The 26601-nt window shown below is 42.4% G+C and overlaps 1 protein-coding gene across 2 annotated transcripts in view; it reads right to left on the minus strand.

Annotated features, from left to right (window-relative positions):
• The window catches only part of traf3ip2a (TRAF3 interacting protein 2a), a 75397-nt gene that overhangs the window by 11385 nt on the left and 37411 nt on the right, over positions 1 to 26601 (minus strand). For both annotated transcript variants that reach the window (XM_072246633.1, XM_072246642.1), the window contains 5 exons: positions 18162 to 18352; positions 17551 to 17639; positions 14338 to 14406; positions 10460 to 10576; positions 3585 to 3659 (listed from right to left, as the gene is read on the minus strand). In XM_072246633.1, the coding sequence (XP_072102734.1) occupies positions 3585 to 3659; positions 10460 to 10576; positions 14338 to 14406; positions 17551 to 17639; positions 18162 to 18352 (541 nt within the window). The remainder of the gene's footprint in view (positions 1 to 3584; positions 3660 to 10459; positions 10577 to 14337; positions 14407 to 17550; positions 17640 to 18161; positions 18353 to 26601) is intronic.

Raw genomic sequence — 26601 nt, forward strand, 5'->3', positions numbered from 1 at the left:
TAAAAAAAACTTACCCTAACACATCCTTTAGAACTCCTTCTTCTCACCTTAAACCCTCTTGTTTCCGCTACCCCACAGTGGGAAAAGGATTTTGATTATTTATTCTGCCTACGCTTCTCATAATTGCATGTACTTCTATCAGGTCACCCCTCAGTCTTCTTGATTCCAGGGAAAACAAGCCCAGCCTATTCAATCTCTCCACATAATTAAAGTCCTCCAGCCCAGGCAACGTCCTGCTGTCTCTCCTCTCCACTATGTCCAGTGCAACCATATCCTTCAATGTGTGGCAACTAGAACTGAACACAATACTCCAAGTGTAACTTAACCACTCTTTTTAAAAAATTGCAATATTTCATTCAAAATCTTATGTTCTTTGTCCTGACCTATGAAGGTAAACATGCTATGTCTTCTTCATCACTTTCTGGACTTGTGTTGCCACTTTCATGCAACTATGGACTTGGAGGTCTCTCTTATTCATCAACAGTCATTGGTGCCCTAACACTTACAGTATACAGTATGTCCTACCCTACCCTTGTTTGACTTCCCTAAATTCATCACTCCACGCTTGTTGGGATGAAAATCCATCTACCAATGTTCTGCCCAACTTTCCATAATCTCCTGCAGCCTTAGACAACCTTCCTCAATATCCACAACATCTTCAATTTGCACATCGTCTACAAACTTACTAATCACACCTCCTACATCTATACCTAAGTTGTTACCATATATCACCAATGCACAAAGATCTTGGTGCAGATCCACTAGCCATAGGCTTCCATATATATGTTCCAATAACTCCAGAATATGTCCAGTTACCTCCTATGAATGCTTTTACTTTAGTAAAAGTTCGGTATATCTCTGTTGGGCCAAACTGCACTGCACACAATGTGTCAGCAACAAACATCCATAAACTGGGCAAAGCACAGCCAGATTTGCAGCCAAGTTCTCTCCATGTCACCACAGCAACCTGTGCAACCCAAGTGAAGGGTGAATGCTACATTTGTATTAATCTGTTCTGGCATTGGGTGTGGCTCGGCTAGTTCCATCTTTTGTATATACAGTATAAAAAAAACAGGAGGTTCATGTTCCACATCAGACACTTGAACCTAAAAATCTAGGCTGACGCACCAGTCCAATACTGAGAGACAACATGACTGCTGGAGGTGGCACCTTATGGACAAGAGGATCCTTACTACAAGCAAACTGGCTGCAGGAATGCCTCCATCACAGCAACAAACTGCACATCAGTAACTGTAAAGTGTTTGGCACCATCTCAAGACTGAGGAAGATGCTGTATAAATGTGCCTTTTATGCAGTTAATCAAATTATTGAGTTGATTATTTAAAACCTACAGGACATTGAAAGAGGAGGTTAGTTTCCAATGTACTTGCTGATGGGAGAGTATATCAGCTGTATTCTTGGAGTAAAGGATCAACTACTTAAGGTTGAAATGAGGAGGAATACACACCTGCCAATCAGGAAAGGCTGAGCTGTTATTAATAGACTCTGGTTAGGCTGCCTCTGGAGTATTGTAATTGCATTCAGTTCTGGTCGCCTCATTATAGGAAGGACACAAAGGCTTTGTTGAGGGTGCAGAAGAGATGCTGCCTTGATCAAAGCTACGTGCTATGAGGAGGAGTTGGACGGACTGGGATGGTTTCTCTTTAGAGGCAGAAGCTGAGAAAAGACCTGATAGAGGTTTATAAGATTATGAGAGATGTAAACAGAGCAGACAACTGGTACCTTTTTCCCAAGATTGTGATGTGTAATACCAGAGGGCATTTAAGATCAGAGAGGATATATTCAAAGGAGATGGATATGGGAAGTTAATTCTACACACAGCGAGCAGTGAGTGCCTGGTATTTGCTCTCAGGGATGGTAATGGAGGCAAATACAATAAAGGCATTTAAAAATCTCTTAGATAGGCAAATGAATGTGCAGAAAATGGGGAAGCATGCACATCGTGTAGATAGAAGGGATTAATTTAATTCGGCATTTAATTAATAGTTTAGTTAGTTGACATGTCATCGTGGGTCCAAGAGCCTATTCCTGTGCTGCACTCTCCCATTTTCTATTTTCTAGACAAAAATCAATAGTCATCTAGACCACAGGGGAATGAAGGGGTTTAGGAAACAGACAAGAAAATGGTATTGAAGCCAAGATCAGGCCAACCATGATTTTACTGAATGCAGCAGTAGGATTGAGGGAACTTATAACCTACCTTTGCTCCTAGTTCTTCTGAGTTCATATTCTTAAGCTGCCTGACGGTTTTGTAAAAGTTACAAAAAAGAACATATATTTGTTCCCAGGATTGCACAGTCATTTCAGCCACTGCATTTGGTTTTGTTTGCGATGGTAATATTAAAAGGATAAAAGGACAAATATGTTTCTTTGAGGAGAAATATTTAACTTGCAGTTTAAAATATCAAGATAGAACAAAGTTATAATCTTTCCTACATATTAGTAATATAGCATCTTGGATTATATTATTAAATTATAACACACACAAAAATTAAGTAGCAAAAGCCAATTAGTTTTCATATTTTAGTGTACTGGAGAGGGTTCAAAGGACATTCACGAAAATGATTCCAGGATTGAATGGCTTGTCATATGAAGAGCGTTTGATGGCTCTGGGCCTGTAGTCACTGGAATTCAAAAGAATGAGGGGTGAGCTCATTGAAACCTATTGAATGTTGAAAAGCCTTGATAGAGTTGATATGGAGAGGATGCTTCCTATGTTGGGAGAGTCTAAGAACAGAGCGCACAGCCTTAGAATAGAGGGGTGTCCTTTAAGAACTGAGATGAGAAGGCGTTTCTTTAGCCAGAGAGTGGCGAATCTGTGGAATTCATTGCCATAGGTGGCTTTGGAGGCCAAGTCTTTAGGTATATAGATACAGTCTTGATTAGTCAGGACATGAAGGGATTATGGGGAGAAGGCAGGAGATTGGGGCTCAGAAGGAAAATGGATCAGTCACGATGAACTGGCAAAGTAGACTCAATGGGCCAAATGGCCTAATTTTGCTGCTATATCTTATGGTAAGCTTCAAATAATAATGAATACACAGGGCTGTGTGCTTTAGCTTGATGTAGGGAAAATGACAAATAATCCTTAGATTGGTTACTTTTGTGATCAAATTTAACATTGGTTAAAATTTAATGAAGTGTAGATAAGGATTCCACTTTTTGTCAACTAGATTACTCTTGCCTCTTTGACTCTGTAATGAAGGACTTTGCTCTATAGAAATTGGGAATGCCAGTGAAAGAAGGAATCATGTGGGTCCTCAAGCCTGTAGCATGTCTCATTAACAATGTGGATCATTTGAGCCTTTGCCTTTATTTTCTCCTTCCATTTTGTCCTCCTCTAATTGAACCATTGATATACTCACTGGACCAGCATCCAACTGCTCTTCAAAGCCGCAAATTTCAGCGATTCACAATTCCTCAAGAGAATGAATTTCCCCTTACAAGTGACCACTTGTTTTGAGAAGGACAGAGCTATGCGTTGGTTTACTTTTAGAAATTCCATACAGTATTCTTGTTGAGCCTATATGTGTAAATTTGGTGGAATGAATAGAACAACTTGCCTTGGTAGCATTCGGAAAAAGTATTGGAAGAAACCTAAAGTTCATGCTTGCTTGTTGTATAAATTCAATCTGCATCTGAAACAAGAGAACATATTTATAGCTCTGCTCTGTAAACACTAGAAAATACCCCATGGACTGCAGTGGGACACTTTAGAGCTAACCCTGGTTGACATCTAGGGCTGAAATTTGCTCCAGATAGGGAGGAAAAACCCAAACAATTAAAGTGGCATAATGACAAAACTGCAGAAATGCTGTCTCATAGCTTCAGCAGCTCAAGTATGACTTTGTCCTTTGGTCCTATCTTATTCTCCGTGTCCATGTGGGTTTCCTCCGGGCATTCAGGTTTCTGCCCACATCCCAAAGAGTGCAGGTTGGCAGGTATACTGGGCACTCTAAATCACCCCTAGCGTGTAGGTGATGGTAGAATCTGGGGGAAGCTGATGAGAAAGTGTGATAAAATGGGATTGGTTAAGATTAGTTGAAATGTGTGCTTAATGGTTTGCATGGGTCAGAGGGCCCATTTCCATCCTGTATGACTTGATGACTATCTCTACCTAATGCAAAAACTGCAGCAGCCAACACCTACATGCCTGACTGGGCTTGAATGAGGATTATTATCCCTGGTGACCTTACTTTGATCCACCTTTATCAGGAAGGCTCATACAGACTAACAAATGCCATTAACAAGACCAATGCCATTATGACATTCTGTAATGATTTTTTCTTTACTTTTTTTTTCTTTTTCTTTTTTACTTTTTCTTTATTTTCTCTTTTTGCACTTATTTAACTTTTTTAAAAATAATGTATACTTACTGTAAATTACAGTTTTTATTATGTATTGCAATGTACTGTTGCCACATAACAACAAATTTCCTGACATACGCCACTGCTATTAAACCTGATTCTGATTCTGAAAATTATTGCACCTTGCCAACTTCAGCTCTTCCTAAACTGTGCATTGACATTGCGATCCACCCTTCTACTTAACAATGGGTGTGAACACATATCACTGTCCTCATGGAAACACTATACCAGCGGTCCCCAACCACCGGGCCGCGAGGAAACGATATAATTTGGCGATATGAGTCAGTTGCACCTTTCCTCATTCCCTGTCACGCTCACTGTTGAGCTTGAACGCACGGGAGGTCATTACCCGCGCGTCGTCCATGTCAGTGCGGGAAGGAGATCAACTCCTCGAGCTCGTAAGTGACGGCGGGCTGAAAAATATGTTTGACATCACATCTCTGCCAGCATTCTGGATCAAAGTCAAGGCTAAATATCCTGAGATAGTCAGGAAAACACTGAAAACGTTGCTTCCATTTCCAACATATCTCTGCAATGAATGCGATGAAAACTAAATAGACTGGACATAAAGAACCCCCTTCGAGTATCGCTGTCTCCCATCACCCCTCGATGGGACCGTCTTGTTGCGGGGAAACAAGCCCAGGGCTCCCACTGATTCAGCGATACTGGTGTGTTGCAATGATTTTATATGTTCATACGGGGAAAATATGTGCTGTGTGTTTAATATCCAAACGTTACTTAAAATGTTATGATGCTATTGACTGATAAGTGACATATATAACCATATAACAATTACAGCACGGAAATAGGCAATCTCGGCCCTTCTAGTCCGTGCCGAAAGCTACTCTCACCTAGTCCCACGACCTGCACTCAGCCCATACCCCTCCATTCCTTTCCTGTCCATATACCTATCCAATTTTTCTTTAAATAATATCGAACCTCCTTCTACCACTTCTACTGGAGGTTCTTTCAATACTTCAAGCTCCCCGTCCTCCCCTGATGATTGACTTATCACTATATTCATGCGAGGAAAATATGCGCTGTGTGTTTAATATTAAATTCGTTAGATAAACCCTTTTAGAAACGAAATTGAGTGTATTAGCCCCTTATTACCAATATTCCGGTCGTGATGAACACCCCCCCCAACCCCGAACAGAATCGCCAAAAACGCTTTGCAGAGAATAAGCAACACACATAAAAGTTGCTGGTGAACGCAGCAGGCCAGGCAGCATCTCGGCCTGAAACGTCGACTGCACTTCTTCCTAGAGATGCTGTCTGGCCTGCTGCGTTCACCAGCAACTTTTATGTGTGTTGCTTGAATTTCCAGCATCTGCAGAATTCCTGTTGTTTGCAGAGAATAATATCGGCAGGTACACGCATGCGCACTGGTGCCCGCGCAAGGCTTCATGGTCATTGTAGTCTTAATCTGACTGCTACACTTGTCCGTTGGCAACCCCCCCCCCCCCACCCCCCGGGTCGGCCGGTCCGCAAGAATATTGTCAATATTAAACCGGTCTGCAGCGCAAAAAAGGTTAGACACCCCTGCACTATACCAACATGAGAGGAAAGTAGTCTCATTCTTCTAGATTCTTCGAAACACAGGCAGCCAGAAACTGCACAAACCAGTTTCCTTCATCAATAACTTTGTTATGTCCACAAACAGATATCTTTCTGTCAGTGTGCAAATTTGTTTTGCATTTGGCAGTAGTGTGCAAGTGAGTGGTTTCTTTACTGGATGCAGCATGACACTTTCGCTTTTATGGCACTGCACTGTATACTCAAATGTTTATACTTAAACACATTCCTGGAGACCAAGACTATTCCGTGCAGCTGCTCGCTGATGCAGGTTTGGGCTTTACTGGGACCTCTCTCCCACAGCCCTCATCACAGTGTCAGTCTGAATGTGGATCAAAGATCAAGGAACAGGTGAAGTGCAAATTGCTGCTTTTTTTTTTGGCAAGGCAAATTTTGACCACATGTGGCATCAGGGGACCCTAGTAAAACTGAAGTCTATGGCCATCAAGCAGAAAAATATTCCAAAGGGTGGAGTCACATCTTGCATGAAGAAAGATGGCTGTAGTTGCAGATAAATCAAATCAGCCCCAAGACAGTATAACAGGATTTCTCGGGGTCGTGCTTTAGATCCAACCATCTTCAGCTGCATCATCAATGACCGTCCTTCCATCACAATGTCAGAAGTTGGGTTGCTCTCTGATGATTGGACAACACTGGCAACTTCAGCAAAAGCAGCAGCTCATACCAGAATGCAACAAGATCGAGGAAATGTTTGGGCATGGCTTCACAAATGGCAAGTAACATTCACTCCACAGAAAATGCTGACCTCCAATAAGACAAGGTCTGCACACCTACCCTTGACATTCAGAGGCATGTCCTGGCCAACACCCTGAGGAGAGTGAGTCGCTGCAGTTCTGGTGAAGGGGCTCCCACAGTGCTGTTGGGTAGGAAGATCCAGGATCTACACAAACTGATGACCTATATGATTGGAAAGCCCCTGTGCTCGAGCAGGCTTTCCTTGGAAGCCGCTGAATTGAGTCGCTCTCCTCGGAAAGCCATGGTGTATGAATTGCTTTCCTTGGAAGCTCTCCTTGATGCCTGTCAGTGGATGTTATCAGAATTCTGAGATTTATGTGATTATTGGTGTGGTCTGTGGTTCATATTGGTCTCCTTCAGTTTTCTGTGTTTTCTTTCTTGTTGCTGAATGGCATATTGGGGGTTTGGGGTTTGGTGCTCTTGTTGCCCTTTTTCTGTGTGGATTATATGTTAGTGTTTTCTTTTGTGAGGGAGGGTGTTGGGATTTGGGGTTTGCGAGTTTTTGTTTCTCTTATTTTATTTTGTGCGGGGGGGGGTGAGCTGTTGCCTTTCTTTCAATTACTTTCATGATTTTTCTTTGTTTCATGGCTATCTGGAGAAGATGAATCTCAGAGTTGTATACTGGATACAAACTTTGAACCTTTGCACCTTTTTGAACTTCAAAGGATGGGAAATTCCAAATCAGGATGGTATTTAACATAGAGAGACCTGCAAGTAGTAACGTTCCCATCTATCTGCTTCCTCGCCCTACTTGGTTGTAGAAGTGATAAGGTTGAGTGATGCTGTTGGAGTATCCTAGGTGAAAACTGCAATTCATTTTACAGGTAGTCCACACAGTAGCCACTGTGCACCAAAGGTAGTCACCATTAACTGGAAACTCAGTTGGAGTTAGCCACATAAACACTGTGCAATAAGAGAAGGTCAGGGGCTGGATATCCTGTGGCAATTGACACATCCCCTGACACCCCAAATTCTTTCCACGATCTGTAAGAAACAAATCAGGAGTGTGATGGAGCACTCTTCACTTGCCTGGATGAGTGCAGCTCCAACAACTCTCAAGAGACTTGTCCATCAAGAAAAGGCATCCCACTTGATTGGTATCCCATCAACCACCCCAAACATAAAATTTCCGGCCACTGTTGGCACACTGAGGCTCTTTTAACAGTGAGCTTGACAAAGAAATAGATGGACAACTGGAAGTAGATTTTAAAATCTGTTTTAAAAAGTAACAAATAGAATTTAACACTGACTCAAACACAGTTCTCAGCACAAACGTCTAGAAGCTTGCTCAAAGGTATGGGTTTCAAGAAATATCTTAAAGAACTGAAGAGAGATTTCTCGGCAGAGAGGTTTAGGAAGCTTGGAGGACAGACAGGTGAGGGCACAGCTACCACTGGTAGTGTACTTGAAACTGTGGATCCACACAAGTCCAACATTCTGAGACGCTGCTTCAAGAAGGTGGCATCTGTCACTGAGGAGCCTCATCACCTGGGACATGCCCTTTTTGTGTTACTACCATTGGGGAGAAGGCACTGGAGCCTGAAGAGCCACACTCAATCTTTTAAGAACAGCTTCTTCCTCTCCACCATCAGGTTTCTAAATGGTCCATGAACTTAAGGACACTGTCTCATTATTCATCTTTTGCACCACTTATTTAATTTTGTAGCTTATGGTAGCTTTTATGTCTTGTGCTGTACTGCTGCCGCAGAACAACACATTTCACAACATGACAGTGAGAATGAATCTGATTCGAATTCACTGGAGGAACACAGATGCTTCAACCTGCATGACTTCATCCTACAATGGTCTTGAAGGAGGCTACGGAGTCCCTACCAGGAGAAAAGGCACGAGCAGCCTGAGAAGATCAGACAAAAATGTGGCGACATGTTTTAATGACAATTTTTTGTCTGTTCGCAAGGGTGCCTTTCTTTGCACACTTCATGTGGTGACTACTACCATATCTACATCTTCACCATGCACAAGGGGAGCCATCACTTCTTATATGGGGACTGGTAGCGTTTTGTCTGTTTGTACCATTTTACTTGCAGTAGCGAACTGCATTGGACAATTCTCACAACAATTAATGTGTGCATGTGAGTTTAGGTGGGATAATGTGTCCTGGCAAGCAAAAGGATGAAAAAAAGCCATTTATAATGAATTACATGTCATGGGTGGTAAAGAACTCAACCACTATTAGCTTAGCTGCTTTATTGGGAGAATTGTATAAGTGGTGCATTCCGGAGAAAAGAGTAGCTGTTATTGAAACAATCAATGCTACAGATGCCCCTGAACCTCAGCCACCGGGACATAATTCACCACAAGCGCTGGATCTGCAGCTGTGTGAACTGCTGATTGGGCCATGCCAATGACAGGTATCACTACTGACTTATACTTGGTGTGCGGTTGCTGTCATCAGATAAGTAAAGTTTGCTGTGTGTCATCTAAGTAGCTCCCTATTAAGACAATCATAAAGTGCAAAAGTACGGTTGGAGAAACACACATAACCTTAAATTATTTTTGAGGTCCTGGTGCAGAGGTAAATTATTGCATATGTACTATATGGTCAGGAAAGTCAAATTGATGAGGTGTGCATAAATTCATCTGGGAGGGATTACAAGTGATTCTACTTCGTAACACCTTGCCTCAAGGTCAGAAGGTTATGCATTCAAATTCTACACCAGAGGCTTGTATGGGAAACATTATAGGTTGAAAAAGCAGTACTTGTGTGAGAAATTTAACCATCCCTTCTGTCTAAAATAGATCCCTTGGCACCGTCTCAAAGAACAGCGTGGAAATTACCCCTGGAGTCCTGCCCAATGCTTGCTGCACTCAGCATGTTATAGGTAGGATATATTCCAGGATTTTGACTCAGTGAAAATGAATTAATAATAATATATTTCCACTTGGAGGTGAACATGTAGGTTGGGGTTTGGGCGAATAATTGCAGTGCACTTTGTGAATGGTATATAAAACAGCCACTGTGCAGCAGAAATAGAAGGAGTAAATGTTCAGGATGATGGATGGGATGCTAATCAAGTGGGCTCCCACGTCCTCCATGCGACTCAAGCTTTCTGAGAGTTGTTTGCTATGAATTCATCTAGGTCAGGGGTTCCCAACCTTTTTTATGTCATGGGTCAATACTATTAAGCAACGGGTCCGTGACCACAGGTTGGGAACCCCTAATCCAGGCAACTGGAGAGACTTCCATCACATTCCTGACTTCCACCTTGTACATGGTGGATCTGCTTTGGGTGTCTGGAGGTGAGTCACTTGCTACAGGATACCCAGCCTCTGACCAGCTCTTGTAGCCAGAGTATTTATGTGTCTGGATGAGGTTTTGGTCACATGTGTCCTTAATCATGTTAGTGCTAGGAATTTTGGAAATTGAATGGCAGTGAATATCAACGTAATGTGGTTTAAAACACTGCCTTTATGGAGGTGGTTGTCAGCTTTGCACGCCTATAGCTCAATATAACCCGACGCTTTTCAATCAATGCACGGATATTGTCTACATCTTGACATGTGCAGGCATGGGCTGCTTCATTTGCTGTGAAGTTGTGAATCGGTCTGAACTTTGTGCTATGATAAGATGAACAGATACTTCTAACCTTATGAAGGAAGATCATTGATGAATTAGCTGAGAAAGGATGGCTTTAGGACACTGTACTGAGGAACACCTGCACCGATGTGCTGGGATGGTGACCAATGAACAAACAGGTCAAATACCCGGGAGCTCTTACCATTCTGTGGATGTATTTTGTGTGCAAACTGTGCTCATCGTTCAGTTGCTCCACTCCACTTCCCTCAATGTCCTGCTTGTACTTTGGACTAATTGCTATTACAATCATCACTTCTCTCTGTAAACAAAAAGAGAAAATTGCTGACTCTGTGACTTCCGGCTAATGTAGAAGTTCTATTGGTATGAATGACAATATAGCTATTCAAAGTCAAAGAATGGAGATTTCCTAAAGTTTATTTAATTTCAAAACTTTATCCCCCATCCCCATAAAGGTCTTCATGGTTTGTTTCGAGCAAATGTACAGTCTAACGATCTTTGGTGGAATCAGTACTAAAGTTAGAATTTTATTAAAACTTTTGAAAGAAGAAAAGAACAATTAGCAGTACTGTGCAAAAGTCTTAGGCACTTATATATGGCTAGGGTACCTAAGACTTTTGCACAGTACTGTAGTAATTTTATGTATTGCACTGTACCGCTGCCACAGAAAAAAAAACACATTTCATGACATATGTGAGTGATGATAAACCTGATTCTGATATGGGTCTCTGTTGTGGACTGAGAGTGGGAAGAGGGCGTGGAGAGGGGGATCACGGTTGGGAAAAGAGGAAGGGAAGGGGGAGGGAGCAGGAAGTACCAGAGAGACATTCTGTAATGATCAATAAACCAATTGTTTGGAATCAAATGATCCTGCCCGGTGTCTCAGGGCTGGGTGTGTCTGCACCCGTGCCACCACCCACCCTTGGTACTTCTTCCCTGCCACAACCCCCTCGCAGCGCTCCACACTCACCAATCCCAGCATAGTTAGCTCCCACCCGATTTACAAACTTGTTCTCCGCTTCACGTTGACAAATATAGTACTGTGCAAAAGTCATAAGCACCCTAGCTGTACTTCATATATATGTGCCTGAGACTTTTGCACAGTACTGTATGTGGCAAAAATGCATAATTATTTTAAATTTTTTAAAGTTTTTAAGATGGTATACCATCCTATCAAGAAGATATGAAATTAGGTTCAGTGCCATTTGGGAGTGTGGAATACTTCTGAGTATTCTTGTGGGATTCAATTCCACATAGACATCTAGGCTGACACTTCTCTGGTGAAGGAGTGTTCTCTGGTGAAGACGCTAAGCCTCAAGCTCTAAGATGGGCAAAAATATTAACCCATACACACTCACCAGCTGGGCATGTTCAGGTCCTAAATGAAAAACAATTACTCCAGCTCGTTGTCCTTTATATGTGAGCTTTTGAGGTGTCTGACGGCTCCATCATGGACAAGTGTACGAAGTCATTAAAAAATTTAAACTTAGCTCTCACGGGGCACATGACAGTCTAACCTCTCCTTGGGTCCCCTCCTTCTTCCCTTTCTCCTATTGTCCACTCTCTTCTCCTATCAGATTCCTTCCTCTCCAGGTCTTTAGCTTTCCTACCAGGCTTCACCCATCACCTTCTAGCTGGCCTCCATCCCCTCCCCCCACCTTTTTATTCCTGTGTCTTTCCCCTTCCTTTCCAGTCCTGAAGAAGGGTCTCGGTCTGAAACGTTGATTGTTTATTCATTTCCATAGATGCTGTCTGACCTGCTGAGTTCCACCAGCATTTTGTATGTATTGCTTTGGATTTCCAGCATCTGCAGAATTTCTCAAGATTATGCATTTGCTAGCTGGCTTCCCCAGTTCTTGAGAAAGTGGCAGTGAGAGAGAAACAAGAGTCAAAAGAAAAAGGAATAGGAGTGGACCATTTAGTCTTCAAGCCTAGTCTATCATTCAGTAGGATCAGCCTATCTTATCTTGACTTCAAATGTCCAGTCCTAATAACCCTCTGTTCTTCTGCATCTAAACCTCTAGCTCAGACTCAGATATATTCAGTCACTCAGTTTTTACAGCTCTCTGTGGAGCATTCCAAAGATTCACAAAGATGAAATCTTCCTCATCACACTTTAAATAAGTGTCCTCTTGCTCTCAGACTATGCTTCATGCTCTAGGTTCCCCCACCCCATCTACCCTGAAACTCTGACATTTCAATAAGGTTACCTCTCTAAACATCAAGGAGTACAGGCCCAAGCTGCCATCTCATCCTTCATAAGACAACCCTTTTATGACAGGAATCAAATGGAGAGTCACCTCTGCGCTGTCTTCAAGACAGGGACAAGCTCACTTCATAAGGTGTGCCTTTCCAATACTCCCCCCAGCTAGCACCACAAGAAGCCTTTGCCTGACCCTCTGTTTATCATGCTCTTCCTTCCCCATTCTCATGGTCAGTGACCTCCCCTGTGTGCTCCAACTCTGAGGGCCTCTTTCTCTATACTGTAGCTAACATGTTCACACCCAAATCCCAGTCACTGACCTTTAACCCTTCCAGTTTGTTCAAGACTCTGCTGCAGACTCTGGTCAGAGTTTGCACAATGCTGGTTGGGACAAAGGGCAGAATAACAAAGCCTGACTTTAAAAATGTAAAACCTTGCTTAGGCCACAACTAGAAGAATATGAAGGGCCCAGACAGAGATAAAAAAAAAAATGGGCACACTAAATTAGTTCCAGGGAAGAGGGTTTCAAATGCTACCTTAGACTCGAGTCATGATCATTACTCATACAAGGAAGGTTGAAAGGGGGATTTCACAGAGGTACATAAGATAGGGTAAACAGAGGGAAGCTGTTCCCTTTAGCAAGTGGTTCAAAGCTCAGAAGATTCAGATTTAAAATTTGGGCAAAAGATACAAGGGAGGTCTGAGGTAAAATAATTTTTACTTATCAAGTTGCAATGATCTGGATTTCAGAGCTTCTACGGATTTGGTGTATTGAACAGGAAGTATGTGGGCAGTTAACGGAAATTAATAGAATAGGACTGTTGATGTTGCTGTGGGTTGGTAAAGTTCAAGTGGGCCAAATAACCTCCTTCTGTGTCATATCAGCTTCTTTAACATCTGGCTATTTATTTTATAGGAGCAATTGGTGACCAGAACTGAAAAACAAAACACAATCTAGAAAGGAACAGGGACATTATGAGGTCTTGAATGGTGCCACAAAAAGGCAAGTTCTTCCTTCCCAGTGAGAGCTTAAAATGGAACTGGTATCACTGAGAGTGAGAGAGCCTGACACTAGTGGTTTGGCATCTACTGTGGCTGGTGGATGATACTTGAAGGGAGAGAGACCGAATTGACCAGGGTGACCAATTGAAAGCAGTCAGGAGAGCAGATTCAAACTGATTCCTCCTTCCTCCTTGACCCAAAGTGCAGCTGTTAAAGCAAGGTTGCCATGACTATTTATCTACCTTTCTACCTATCTACCTATATATCTGTTTATTTATTTCGCTACAGCATGGAATAGGTCCTTCTGGCCCTGTGAGCCACGCCACCCAGCAATCCCCTGATTTTAATCCTAGCCTAGTCAGGAGACCATTTACAATGACCACTTAACCTACAACTGGTACGACTTTGAACTGTGGGAGGAAAGCGGAGCACCCGAGGAAACTCACGTAGTCATGGGGTGAACATACAAACTCCTTATAGGCAGCGGCGAGAAATGAATCCAGGTCACTGGTACCATAAAGCATTGTGCTAACCACTACACTACCATGCCGTCACTGGAGAGGAATGAAAGGATCAGCTAGTACACGAATGATAATTCCCTTCCGCTTCTGCCCCTAAAGTCACGGGATTAGTTACATTCAACTAAGAGGATGGGAAGAGTTTCATCTGAAATCTGGCACCTCAGGCAGAGCTGCACTCCCTCAGTACTGGCATAGGAGCAAAATACAACAGCACAAGTTCAGGTCTTGAAGTGGTACTTGAACCCACTACCTTTAGATCCAGTGGCAAGTCCTGCCATTAACTATCAACGCCACTGTCACAGTGGAATTTCAGACTGGTTCTTGTACAGTACTCACATTAGTCAGATATCCTTCCATCCATTTGATAATGTCTATTCCCCGAACTGCGTCCTCAAAAATGTCGATCTGTAGAACAAGAAAAGCTCAGGTAATGATCCAATTGTGACATTGATGTACTTTTGAATGGAGTCACCTTTCAAATGGATGAAACAATTTGTGTACAAAGAAGCTACAAAGTCTTAATCCAATATTTGAAAATGTTGATTGAGGTATATAAATATTGGGCAAGATAGTAATTATATCCCCATTTAAATAAAGCCATCTAACTTGGTAGGCTAGAGATATTTCTCTGCCAAAGGAGGAGTAAGACACTCCTTCCCTCTGCTAACCTGCAGGTCACCCTTGCTCAAGGTGTAGCACCTGCTTAGCCCCTTGATCAGGGTCCTGTGAAGCCACAGGGGCAGGTGGTGGATGGTCGTATGAGCAGCTGCTGCACATCACAAGTCCTGGTTATGCGACCACTGACACCAGGCAGACAATCTCTGTAAAGTATTGATAATGGCTGGGGTCACCCATCTTGTAACGACACTGCACAGAAGAAGGCAATGATAAACCACTTCTGTAGAAAAATTTGCCAAGAGCAAGCATGGTCATGGACCATAATCGCCTACATCATATGACACAGCACATAATGATGGTGATGCACCTAATTTTGTTACATCACTTGGTAAAGCAACCAAGGTTTCATTGTCTCATCCGAAAGGATGGCATCAGTCCACATTTTGTGCCCACGTGACTGGAGTGAGACTTGAACCCACAACCTTAAGGGAGAGAGAACACTCCTCTGAGCCTCAGCCAATAGAAGTTAAAATTGATTCAGGTGGCCCGTGTTGCTACACAGGTGACTCTCCAGCACCGAGTACAGTGATGGGACATATCTTTAAACCCACTAAAGATCATGCCCCTTAAAAACCTTTCTTATCCAAGTAGCAGAAGTTTGTTCTATGTATATGTGTCCTAGAATAATAAGACCTAGAGAAAGACCATTGGCCTCCCATGCCTATGCTGACTATTTGAAAGAGCAGTAGTGTTTACACCCAATTCCCTACATTGTTTTGTTCCTTATCCTGTAAGTTCCTCATCTTTGGACACCAGTTCTTCTTTTTCTAAATAAATTATTCTATATGCAGTCAGCTTCTACCACCCATTCAGATTCAAGACCTTTGCAACTTCTGGAGTGAAAACAATTCTCAGCTCCTCTCTGAAGCTTTTGACATTTTGCACAGAGGCGGACAAAGGGCATGGGGGGTGGTGGTGTGAGGTGCAAACTTTTCTTTTGCAAAAGTCTCCCTAAAAAGCAATGAAAACAAATCTTTTATTCAGAAGGGGGTTTTGGGTTTGTTAAACCAGAGGCATTGGTGACACGGTCATGCAGTGGTTGGCATGATTTATAGTACAGGTGACCGGATTCACTTCCCACCACTGCCTGTCAGGAGCTTGTACATTCTCTCTATGATCATATGGGTTTTCTCCCACAGTCCAAAGACGTATTGGTTGGTAGGTTAATTGGTGATTGTAAATTGTCCCGTGATTAGGCCAGGATTAAGTCAGGGGTTTTGCGCGGCCAAGTGGTCAGGGCATTGGGCTCACGATCTGAAGGTTGTGGGTTCAAGTCTTGGCCAAGGCAACGTGTTGCGTCTTTGAGCAAGACACTTAACCACACACTGCTCCAGTCCACCCAGCTGAAAATGGGTACTGGCAAAGTGCTGGGGGTTAACCTTGCGATAGACTAGCATCCTATCCGGAGGAGGGGGAATCTCATACTCTCAGTCGCTTCACACCACAGAAACCGGCATAAGCATCGGCCTGATGGACCACAAAGGCTCGGGACAGACTTTAACTGTAGCTCAAAGGGCCTATTCTGCACTATACCCCAATAAATAATTACATAAATAAACAATCAGATTTTTTCAACCTACTTACTGGCATCTGTGCATCACTGGCAAAATCAATGTTTATTGCCCCATCCCACCACAAATCCTTCTCGAGCAGATGGAGTGCATGGTTCACTTTCCCTTGCACTTCCAAACCTTCTGTATCTACCATGGAATCTTTAAAGACAGAAAAGCCTAGCTTGTGATCTAGACTTTGACCTTTAGTCATTGCAAGACCAATCCTATCTTTTTATACTGGAGTCTGGCAGTCACCTTCTGCAGCCACATCAGGTCATTAAACCAGTAACCACCTGTTTATTTGTCAAATGTTTACACCAGGTTGACGGTGTCGTTAAGAAGGCATATGGTATGTTGGTCTTCAGCATTCGTGGGATTGAACTCAAGAGCCATGAGGTAATGTTACAGCTACATAAGACCCTAGTTAGACTCCACTTGGAGTACTGTGTTCAGTTCTGGTCACCTCACTATGGGAAGGATGTGGATACTATAGAGAGAATGCAGTGGAGATTTACAAGGACGTTGCCTGGATTGGAGAGCGTGCCTTATGAGAACAGGTTGAGTGAACTTGGCCTTTCCTTCTTGGAGCAATGGAGTACGAGAGGTGACCTGATAGAGGCGTATAAGATGATGAGAGGCATTGATCGTGTGGATAGCCAGAGGCTTTTTCCCCAGAGCTGAAATGGCCAACATGAGAGGGCATAGTTTTAAGGTGCTTGGAAGCAGGCACAAGGGGGATGTCAGGGGTAAGTTTTTCACACAGAGAGTGGTGGATGTGTGGAATGCACTGCCAGTGAAGGTGGTAGAGGCAGATACAATAAGGTCTTTTAAGAGACTCTTAGATAGGTACATAGAGCTTAGAAAAATAGAGGGCTATGTGGTAGAGAAATTCTAGGCAGTTTCTAGAGTAGGTTACATGGTCGGAACAACATTGCGGATCGAAGGGCCTGTAATGTACTGTAGATTTCTATGTTTCTAACAGCTGCAAACTGCACAAATGCCCATTGCAAATGGGTCTGGATGACTTACAACATTTGAAAAGAGTCACAGATCCAAAGTATTCCTTGGGGAACATGACTGAAACCACCTCCCAAACTGACAAAAGTAACTATTCACTATCACCCCCTGCTTTCTGTCACAAATCCACCTTAGTTCCACCTGCTTCCTATTTTGTGAATAATAAAGCACACATCCACCTAGATGGTTCCATGAAAATTTACCCAATGTGTTATGACACCACTAGGCAAGGGATTGACTCTGCTAGTCCTGTTGTTTCCTACACCATTTCTCCAGGAGGAAAATTGTGAAAATTACTTACTGCTGTTTCAAAGCCATTGGCACGCAGGAAGTTCACAAAGAAACAGATTTCGTGGGCTGTGTCCACAGCGTATGTTACAAATACCTTTCCTACCAAATGAAGGAAACAGTCAGATCAATCACTAAATTCATTCTTGTTCCTCTGAGATTTATTCAAAACATGAAACTCAGAGTATTTATTATAGAAGTTTTCTCAGTAACCCAATGAAAAAATCCTATTTTGGACATAAACAAGGTGAAAAATATAGTATTTTTACTGCGTCCTTTCATCTTCAGGAATTCATAAGAGTACTTTAAACCAATGGAGTACCTTGGGAAAAAACAGCATAGCTGTCTTACTTTGCAGAACAAGGAGCCACATGGAGAAATACCTGATCAGAGAGTGGGCCATATTGAATGGGTATTGGATAGGCTATGAGGGGAACAGTCAGGTTGACCAGGAATTCTGAGATAGTTTAATGTTCTGTCCAATTTCAGTAAGTGTGGAAATAGGACCAGGAAACAACATGATGGCATATGCAGTGTAAGGCCTCATCAGACTTCAACAGTTCATTAGTCCTCAACAGTCTATTTGGTTCTACAGAAGTGTAACGTGAATAATGAGGCACTTACGTAAGGAATGTGGCAAGTTAATAGTTCTTGGGCTACCACATCTTTCAACACCGCTGGTGGGAATGTCTTGTACATTACAAGCTGGTGGAGGAATATGAGTTATTTCATTCTGTGCAAGATGCTGTTCATCATCAAAAATTCCAGGTATCTTCCCATTAATTCTTCTGCCATTTACTGGCGGTACATTTTCTCTACCAAGAAAGAAGATTATTTTATTGGTAACAGAGAAGGTTGATGAAGGAAATGTAGTAAATATCATCCACGTAGGTTTTCGGCAGGTGTTTGAGAAAGTTCCACACAAAAGGCACCAGCAAAATTGTGGTCCGTGGAATTAAACGGACACTGACAGTGTGGACAGGGAGATTACCAATAAGGGAGAAAGCAGTGACAGCAGGATGGAGAACAGTTTTCCATGTGTAACATAGGATCACTGGCTTTATTGAGATATATCAATCGCTTCAGGCTTAGGCAAGGGGTGAACTTCCCAAATTTGCAAATGACGTAAAGCTTAATGAGGAGAATAGCTGCAGGTTACAAGATGACAAAAACTGGCTGGAACTGTGGCCAGGCTAGAAACATTACATGATACACTTTGGTGGAAATATGATGGAGAGACAATTGAGACCAAAGTACATCGTTCTGAAGAGTCTGTATAAGCATAAAGATGACAGTGGGTCTTGAAAGAATAGATAGTAAAGTATGTAAGCTTCTGGGCTTCTTAAATTCAGGCATAAAGTAAAACATTAAATCACATTAAGCAGTGGTTAGGTTGCAATCAGAGCTTTGCTTCTAATTCCATCCATACAACTTTAGGAAAGATGTGAAGGTCCATGGGAGGTTGTAAAAAATGACCTACTTCATTGTCGACTGGTTCTCGGGATGAGTGGCTTCAGCTGCCTTACCACTACTTCTCCTGCTGATCCTCCTCTCCCTCCAATAGTACTCAAAACCCTACAACCTCAGAGTTGAATTCAATGACAAAGGAATGGTTGCCTTCTGGAATGGATTCCAAAGATTCAATGCATTAGCTGAATCCAAAGCAACTGTCCCTTAATCCTGAGTTAATAATAGGTTCTTCAGCCCGAGGAAGCAGCTTCTCAGCATCTACCCTCTCAATCCCTCTCAGATCTTATATACTTCAGTGACATCGCCTCTTATTCTCCTAAACCCCAATGAGGATAGGCTTATGTTCCTCCATCTCTCCTTAGTGGACACCTTATCCCAGGAATCAGTCTAGTGAATCCAAACCACACTGACTGCGAAGTTGATGTTTGCTAGCTTGTTGCTGACTGCTAGCTTGATGTCTGGAGACCAAAACTATGCTCTAAATGTGGTCTCACTAACCCCAGAATAGTACAGAAAATTTCAAATTTCGAAGTAAACTTATTATCAAAATACATATATGTTGCTATATACAACACTGAGATTCGTTTTCTTGTGGGCATACTCAATAAATCCATAATAACCATATTATGGTTATTAGATTATGAAGACACACAGTCCACTTTTATTGTCATTTAGTAATGCATGCATTAGGAAATGATACAATATTTCCTCCGGTGTGATATCACAAAACACAGGACAGACCAAGACTGAAAAAAACTAACAAAACCACATAATTATAACATATAGTTACAACAGTGCAACAATACCATAACTTGATGAAGAAGTCCATGAGCACAGTAAAAAGTTCAAAGTCTCTCAAATGTCCCATGTCTCATGCAGATGGGAGAAGGAAGAAAAACTCTCCCTGCCATACCCGACCACAGTCTGACTCTGAGTCGTCCGAAAACTTTGAGCTCTGATCAGCTCTCCGACACCGAGTACTGAGTGCCATCTCTATCTGAATGATTTGACCTCCATCTCGGTCGCCAACAGCAGGCAAAGCCGGGGATTTTGAGGCTTTCCCTCCAATAGATTCCCGACCGCGCAGTAACAACAGCAGCGAACTGGCGTTTCAGAAATTTTTCCAGATGTTCCTCTGTGCTTTCATGTCCGTCTCATCAAATCAGAATTGTCCACGGCCCCTATTTAATGGATACGATATCATTTTTCACCGGAGGGCTGCGCACATGTGGCGCGCTGCTCTCTCTCCTCCCGCCCTTGATACTCAATAAATCCATAATAGCCATATAATAACCATATATCATCAATAATAACCATAACAGAATCATAATACCATACCAACTTGGGTGTTCAATCAGTGTGCAAAAGACAACAAACTGTGCAAATACAAAAATAAATAATAATGATAAATAAATAAGCAATAAATATTGAGAGCAAGAGCTGAAGAGTCCTTGAAAATGAGTCCATAGGTTGGGGAAACTTTTCAATAATGGGGCAAGTGAAGGTTGTGATGCAGCCAGTCAATATTCTCTCCACTACACATTTAGAGAAGATTGTCAAAACTTTAGATGTTATCCTAAATCGTTGCAAACGCTTAAGGAAGTAGAGGTGCTGCCATGCTTTCTTCATATTTGAGCTCAAGACTACTACTTATGGCAGTCCAATCCCTTTGCAATAAACAGTAACATATACCTTACCTTTTGATGAATCATTACTTGTTTAGCTTTTTGCACTAGCAGATCAAGATTCCTCTCCGTACACCAACTGTTACTAACTTCTCTACATTCTCTATGTGTTTTTTTTCTTTCCTCCAGGGCAAATCTCACATTTTACTACATTCTACTAATTCTGTAGCTAAACATGCAGCAACATAACTCAACAGAAACTAACATTAATGCAGGCTGTTCTGTAGAGGAAACTGTGGCTTTCACAGATAAAAATTGACCAAGCTTCATGTCCCAGCATGTTTTATGGAACCAAAGCTTCTTAATGAAAATTTAAAATAAGCTGAGAGCAGAAGGAATTGAGAGAAGAGCTGAGATGTGTTTGAGGCATAGAAAAGTACAGCACAGAAACAGGGCATTTGGCTCCTTTAGTCCATGCTAAACCATTTGGTGAAGTTTAACCATCTGATTCCTTTACAAATTCCCTACGGCTGACCCTATATCTGGGTATCTACAGAGAAGTGGCAACTTTGGCATCACTAAGTCTGACTTCATTCCTGATGCCTTTGGAAATGTTAGTGCTTAGATCACTGATGGAGTGAAAGCCATTCACCAAACCTTCAACATGATGAAAAATAAAGAAATTTCCCCATCAAAACATTTTGCTCGATAAAAGTTGAACACCACACAGAATGACATTTCCTAATGATAAAGGATTGGTTCAATAAAGCCCCAATTCAAGGAATTACAATAACAGTGGGGGGCAGGGAAGGGTTCTATCTAAAATGGCTATATGCAGGAAGACATGATGTCACACAATATATTTATGATACGAAGCATAAATTAATTGTTCATTTGTGATTGATTTATTAAGTTCTTATAAATGGTAGTTCAATCCCCACCAAATGTGGATGTAGGTAAGTGCGGTGGAGTTTCCTCATTCAATTACACTGCCCCTTTCCTTTTGCTGACACCTTGAGTCCTCTCAAAGAGAACAAAAACTCTATCTGTCTTTTCACTTAGGCTGTCATTAATTTATTGTGAATGGCTATGACTGCAGTACTGATCTTAGCAGCACCCCATTAATAACTGTTTCTTGTGCTGCTATTAAACAGGTGACCTCTCTATTTTCTGTCCTTAAATCAATCGTCTGCCCATGACAATATACTGTATTTCCCCAATCCCATTTACACTTACTTTATGCATAATAATTTGTGTGGCACCTTTTAAATTATTTTTAAAAATTAAGTATTCTGGTTCCACCCAGCTAATTACATCCTTGACAAGGCCAACTAGGTGTGTTTAAAAGCATGCTAACTCTGCTTGAGGCAGTCCTTCTAAACTTTCATAGAAGGTTACACCCAGAATTGACATATTTTCCTTTACATTCAGGGACATGGCCTTCTCCCAATTTCCCTCATCAACATCCTGGGGCATTGCTGAGCAGAAATTCAACTGGATCTGCCACATGAATCCAGATGAAGGGTTTTTTTTTGCAGATAAATACTGAGTGCTACAAGAGTGAGTCAGCTCCTGTATGGAGCTACTCACCTCCTGCACCTCCAAACCTTTCCACCATCTACAAGGAATATGTCAGGCAGATAATGGAACACTATACACTTGCAAATCTCAGGAAGCTCACAAGCAGCCAGGACAAAGCAGATGATTTGACACACCACCCTAAACATTCATTCTCTCCACCACCAGCACATAATGTTGTGTGTACCATCTACAAAACCTATCCCAGTTACTTACCCAGGCTACTCAGCTAACACCCGCATAAACTCACGAACTGTATCATCATGCAGGACAAAGCCATCAATGGAATCTCCACCTGAAAATTCACCTCCAAGCCACACACCATCTTTACATGGAGAGATACTGATGGTCCTTTATCATCACTGGACTGAAATCCTAGAATGCCATATTCAACAGCACAGTCAACTGTCTGCAGAAGGACTTGTGTCCGCTCACCTCCACCTTGTCAAGGGGAATTAGGCATGGGCAACAAATTCTAGCTTTAGTAGTGATGCTCATATCTTGAAAAATGAAGGAGGAAAATACTCACCACCTTTTCCCCTCAGAAGGTCAATAATCTGTCTTACCAACATACAAAAGTTGACCGTATGAATTACTGCCCTCTGAACTTGAAGGGCTTGCCCCACAATGCTGAGCTCCCCAGTGACCACTGTGTTACAATGCCAACTCCCACCTTGGCATATATCACCACCCATTGCTCAGGGAAGTTCCAAGCAACACTAATCTGGTGAGCTGCAGCAGCTGGACCAAAGTCCATTCTGCAAAAGTAGTTGGACTTCATCTCATTAAAGATAATGAACATGAGAGACAGGTGCACACCTATGCCATTCAGCTTCCAGACTCTGCTCTGCAAGTCATTATGGGTCATTTTTTACTTCAATGAGAAATGGCAGATGGAGTTCAACTAGGAAAAGTGTGAAGTGATACACGTTGGAAGGTCTAACTTGAAGGCAGAATGCAAGGTTAATGACAGGGTTCTTCTTCACAGAGATAAGACCATAAGACATAGGAGCAGAATTACCCCAATCAGCCCATTGAGTCTGCTCCGCCATTCCATCATGGCTGATCCCAGATCCCACTCAACCCCACACACCTGCCTTCTCTCACCATATTCTTTGATGTTTGAGGCTGTGCTCTCTAGTTCTGGATACTCCCACCATAGGAAGCATCCTCTCCGCATCCACTCTTTCTACTCCTTTCAACATTCGCTAGGTTTCAGTGAGACCCCCGCATTCTTCTAAATTCCAGTGAGAACAAGCCCAGAGCTGTCAAACGCTCCTCACATGTTAACCCCTTCATTCCCGGAATAATCCTAGTGAGACTCCTCTGGACTCTCTCCAATGACAACACATTCTTTCTGAGATATGGGGCCCAGAACTGTTAATAACGCTCTGTGTGGCCTGACAAGCGTCTTATAAAGCCTCAACATTATCTACTTGATCTTGGGGTCCAAGTCTGTAGGTCCCTCAAAGTTGCTGTGCGAGTTGATAGGGTGGTTAGGAAGACCTGTGGTGTGTTGACCGTCAGGTTTCAGTTCAGGAGCCATGAGGTAATGTTGCAACTCTATAATTCTGTGGATAGACCACCCTTGGAGTACTGTGTTCGACTCTGGTCACCTCATTATAGGAAGGATGTGGAAACATTAGAGAAGGTACAAATTTACCAGGATGCTGTCTGGAATAGAGAACATGTCTTGTGAGGAAAGGCTGAGCGAGCTGTTGCTTTTCTCTTTGGAGCAAAGGAGGATGAGAAGTGACTTGATAGAAGTGTATGAGACTATAAAAAGCAGAAGAGTGGACAGCCAGTGCCATTTTCCCAGGGCAGAAACAGCTCAAACCATAAGACTGAGAAACAGAATTAGGCCATTCAGCCCAAGGAATCTAATGTCTAACACTAGAAGACAGCCTCTTAAAGTGAGTGGAGGAAGGTTTAGGGGAGATGTCAGATTTTGCTTTTTTTTTACATAGAGAGTGGTAAGTGCTTATAATTGCACTGCCGGGGGCAGAGGTAGAGAATGACACATTAGGAATATTTAAGAGGCACTTAGAGACATAGGTGGATGAAAGGAAAATGAAAAATTATGCACTGTGGTTATAGAGTAGGTTTTTTTTTAATTTAGAGATGCAGACGGTAATAGGCCCTTCTGGCTCAGCAAACCTGTGCCACCAAATTACACCTATGTGACCACCTACTAACCTGTATGTCTTTGGACTGTGGGAGGAAGCTGGAGCACCAGCTGGAGACACTCATGGTCACGGGAAGAACGTATAAACTCCTTAGAGACAGCAGCTGGAATTGAACCCCTGTTGCTGGTGCTATAAAGTGATCGCTAACCACGATGCTACCGTGCCAAGGATTGGCACCACACAGTGGGCCAATGGCCTGTACTATACTGCACCGTTCTATATTCTATATTCAATAGCACCTTCCCACTTTATTCTCTACAAGTACTCATTTCCTTCAATATGCTGTATAGCTTTATGGCACAGTAACAATTGTAATCCTGCCAGTATTTTTGAGGTCTGTGAGCTTAGATCATAAGATATAGAATCAGAATTTCAGAATTCTGTCCAGCAAGTATGTTCTGCCATTCAACCCCATTTTCCTGCCTTCTCCTCAAACTTCATACCAATCAAAAACCTGTCAGTCTCTGCCTTAAGTTCTCCCAGTGACTTGGCAGCTTGAGCTGCTATGCTACCCCATAACTACAGTTTCTCTGTGACCTGATTTCTATGTCGGAAGTTAATATTATACTCGTGGATTAAACTAAAAACCACACAGAGCGGATTTTCTCAAAAATAACGTGAGGGGAGGGAGGAAGAGGAGCTGCTTTTGCAGTATTTTTTTTAACATAGACCGTAACGCCTGCTCTTCGGTTTCTCTGGGAGGAAGTGAACATTCTGCTCATACAGAATACAGTTGAGTATTTGATTGCACTGATTGAGAGGGTGAATACAATAGCTAATAAGTTATAACCTTGAATTCCATGAATTAAGGAAGTGAGTAATATACATCTTTACACACAACAATCCAGAAACCAATGTTTCCTGAGAAACTGTTAAATGGCTTACTCAGTAAAAAATTATTGGGAACTGCTTTGATCAAAACTGATGTTTGCAGTTAAAGCAGTTACTCGATTCCTTTTCACTTAACTAGGCCTCTGCAGAATAAAACAAAATGAATAAACCCTCAAATAACTTGTGACTAAAACGTTAGATGCCAGCTGATGGCATCCACACCGGACTTCGAGGAGAGTGGTCCCAGGTTCCAATCCGGCCAGCTCCTTCCACACTTTCCATTCGTCAGTGCTGGGTTAAACATTGAAACATAGAAAATAGGTGCAGGAGTAGGTCATTCGGCCCTTTGAACCTGCACCACCATTCCGTATGATCATGGCTGATCATCCAACTCAGAACCCTGTACCTGCCTTCTCTCCATACCCCTGATCCCTTTAGCCACAAGGGCCATATCTAACTCCCTCTTAAGTATAGCCAATGAACTGGCCTCAACTGTTTCCTGTGGCAGAGAATTCCACAGATTCACCACTCTCTGTGTGAAGAAGTTTTTCCTCATCTCGGTCCTAAAAGGCTTCCCCTTTATCCTCAAACTGTGACCCCTCGTTCTGGACTTCCCCAACATTGGGAACAATCTTCCTACACCTAGCCCGTCCAATCCCTTTAGAATTTTATACGTTTCAATAAGATCCCCCCTCAATCTTCTAAATTCCGGAGAGTACAAGCCTAGTCGATCCAGTCTTTCATCATGTGAAAGTCCTGCCATCCCAGGAATCAATCTGCTGAACCTTCTTTGTACTCCCTCTATGGCAAGAATGTCTTTCCTCAGATCAGGGGACCAAAACTGCACACAATACTCCAGGTGTGGTCCCACCAAGGCCTTGTACAACTGCAGTAGTACCCCGCTACTCCTGTACTCTAATCCTCTTGCTATGAATGCCAGCACACCTTTCGTCTTTTTCACTGCCTGCTGTACCTGCATGCCCACTTTCAATGACTGGTGTACAGTGACATCCAGGTCTCGTTGCAACATTGAACTAGTAACTTAGCCACATTAAAAACAGACAAATGCTTAAGAAACGGAAATGTTGTCTCCTGAGGCGCCACAAAACGTGGAGAGGAACAACAACAAACTTCAAATATAAACTATGCCTTCTTAAGCTTCCTGAAGGCTATTTTCCTCTGAAGCTGTGTAAGAGGCCACTATACCTCAGTCTTCAGTTAGATGCTCTGTGATGGGCTCAAAGTGTGAATATTTAGTAGAAACACCCTTTGCTTAAAATTATGTTTGCCCATGCACTGATGAATGTGAATAATGAACACTGTTATAAGACCATAAGATACAACAGAATTAGGCCATTTGTCTCATCGAATCTG

The sequence above is a fragment of the Mobula birostris genome, chromosome 2, assembly GCF_030028105.1.
Source record: "Mobula birostris isolate sMobBir1 chromosome 2, sMobBir1.hap1, whole genome shotgun sequence".
NCBI classification, from domain to species: domain Eukaryota; kingdom Metazoa; phylum Chordata; class Chondrichthyes; order Myliobatiformes; family Myliobatidae; genus Mobula; species Mobula birostris.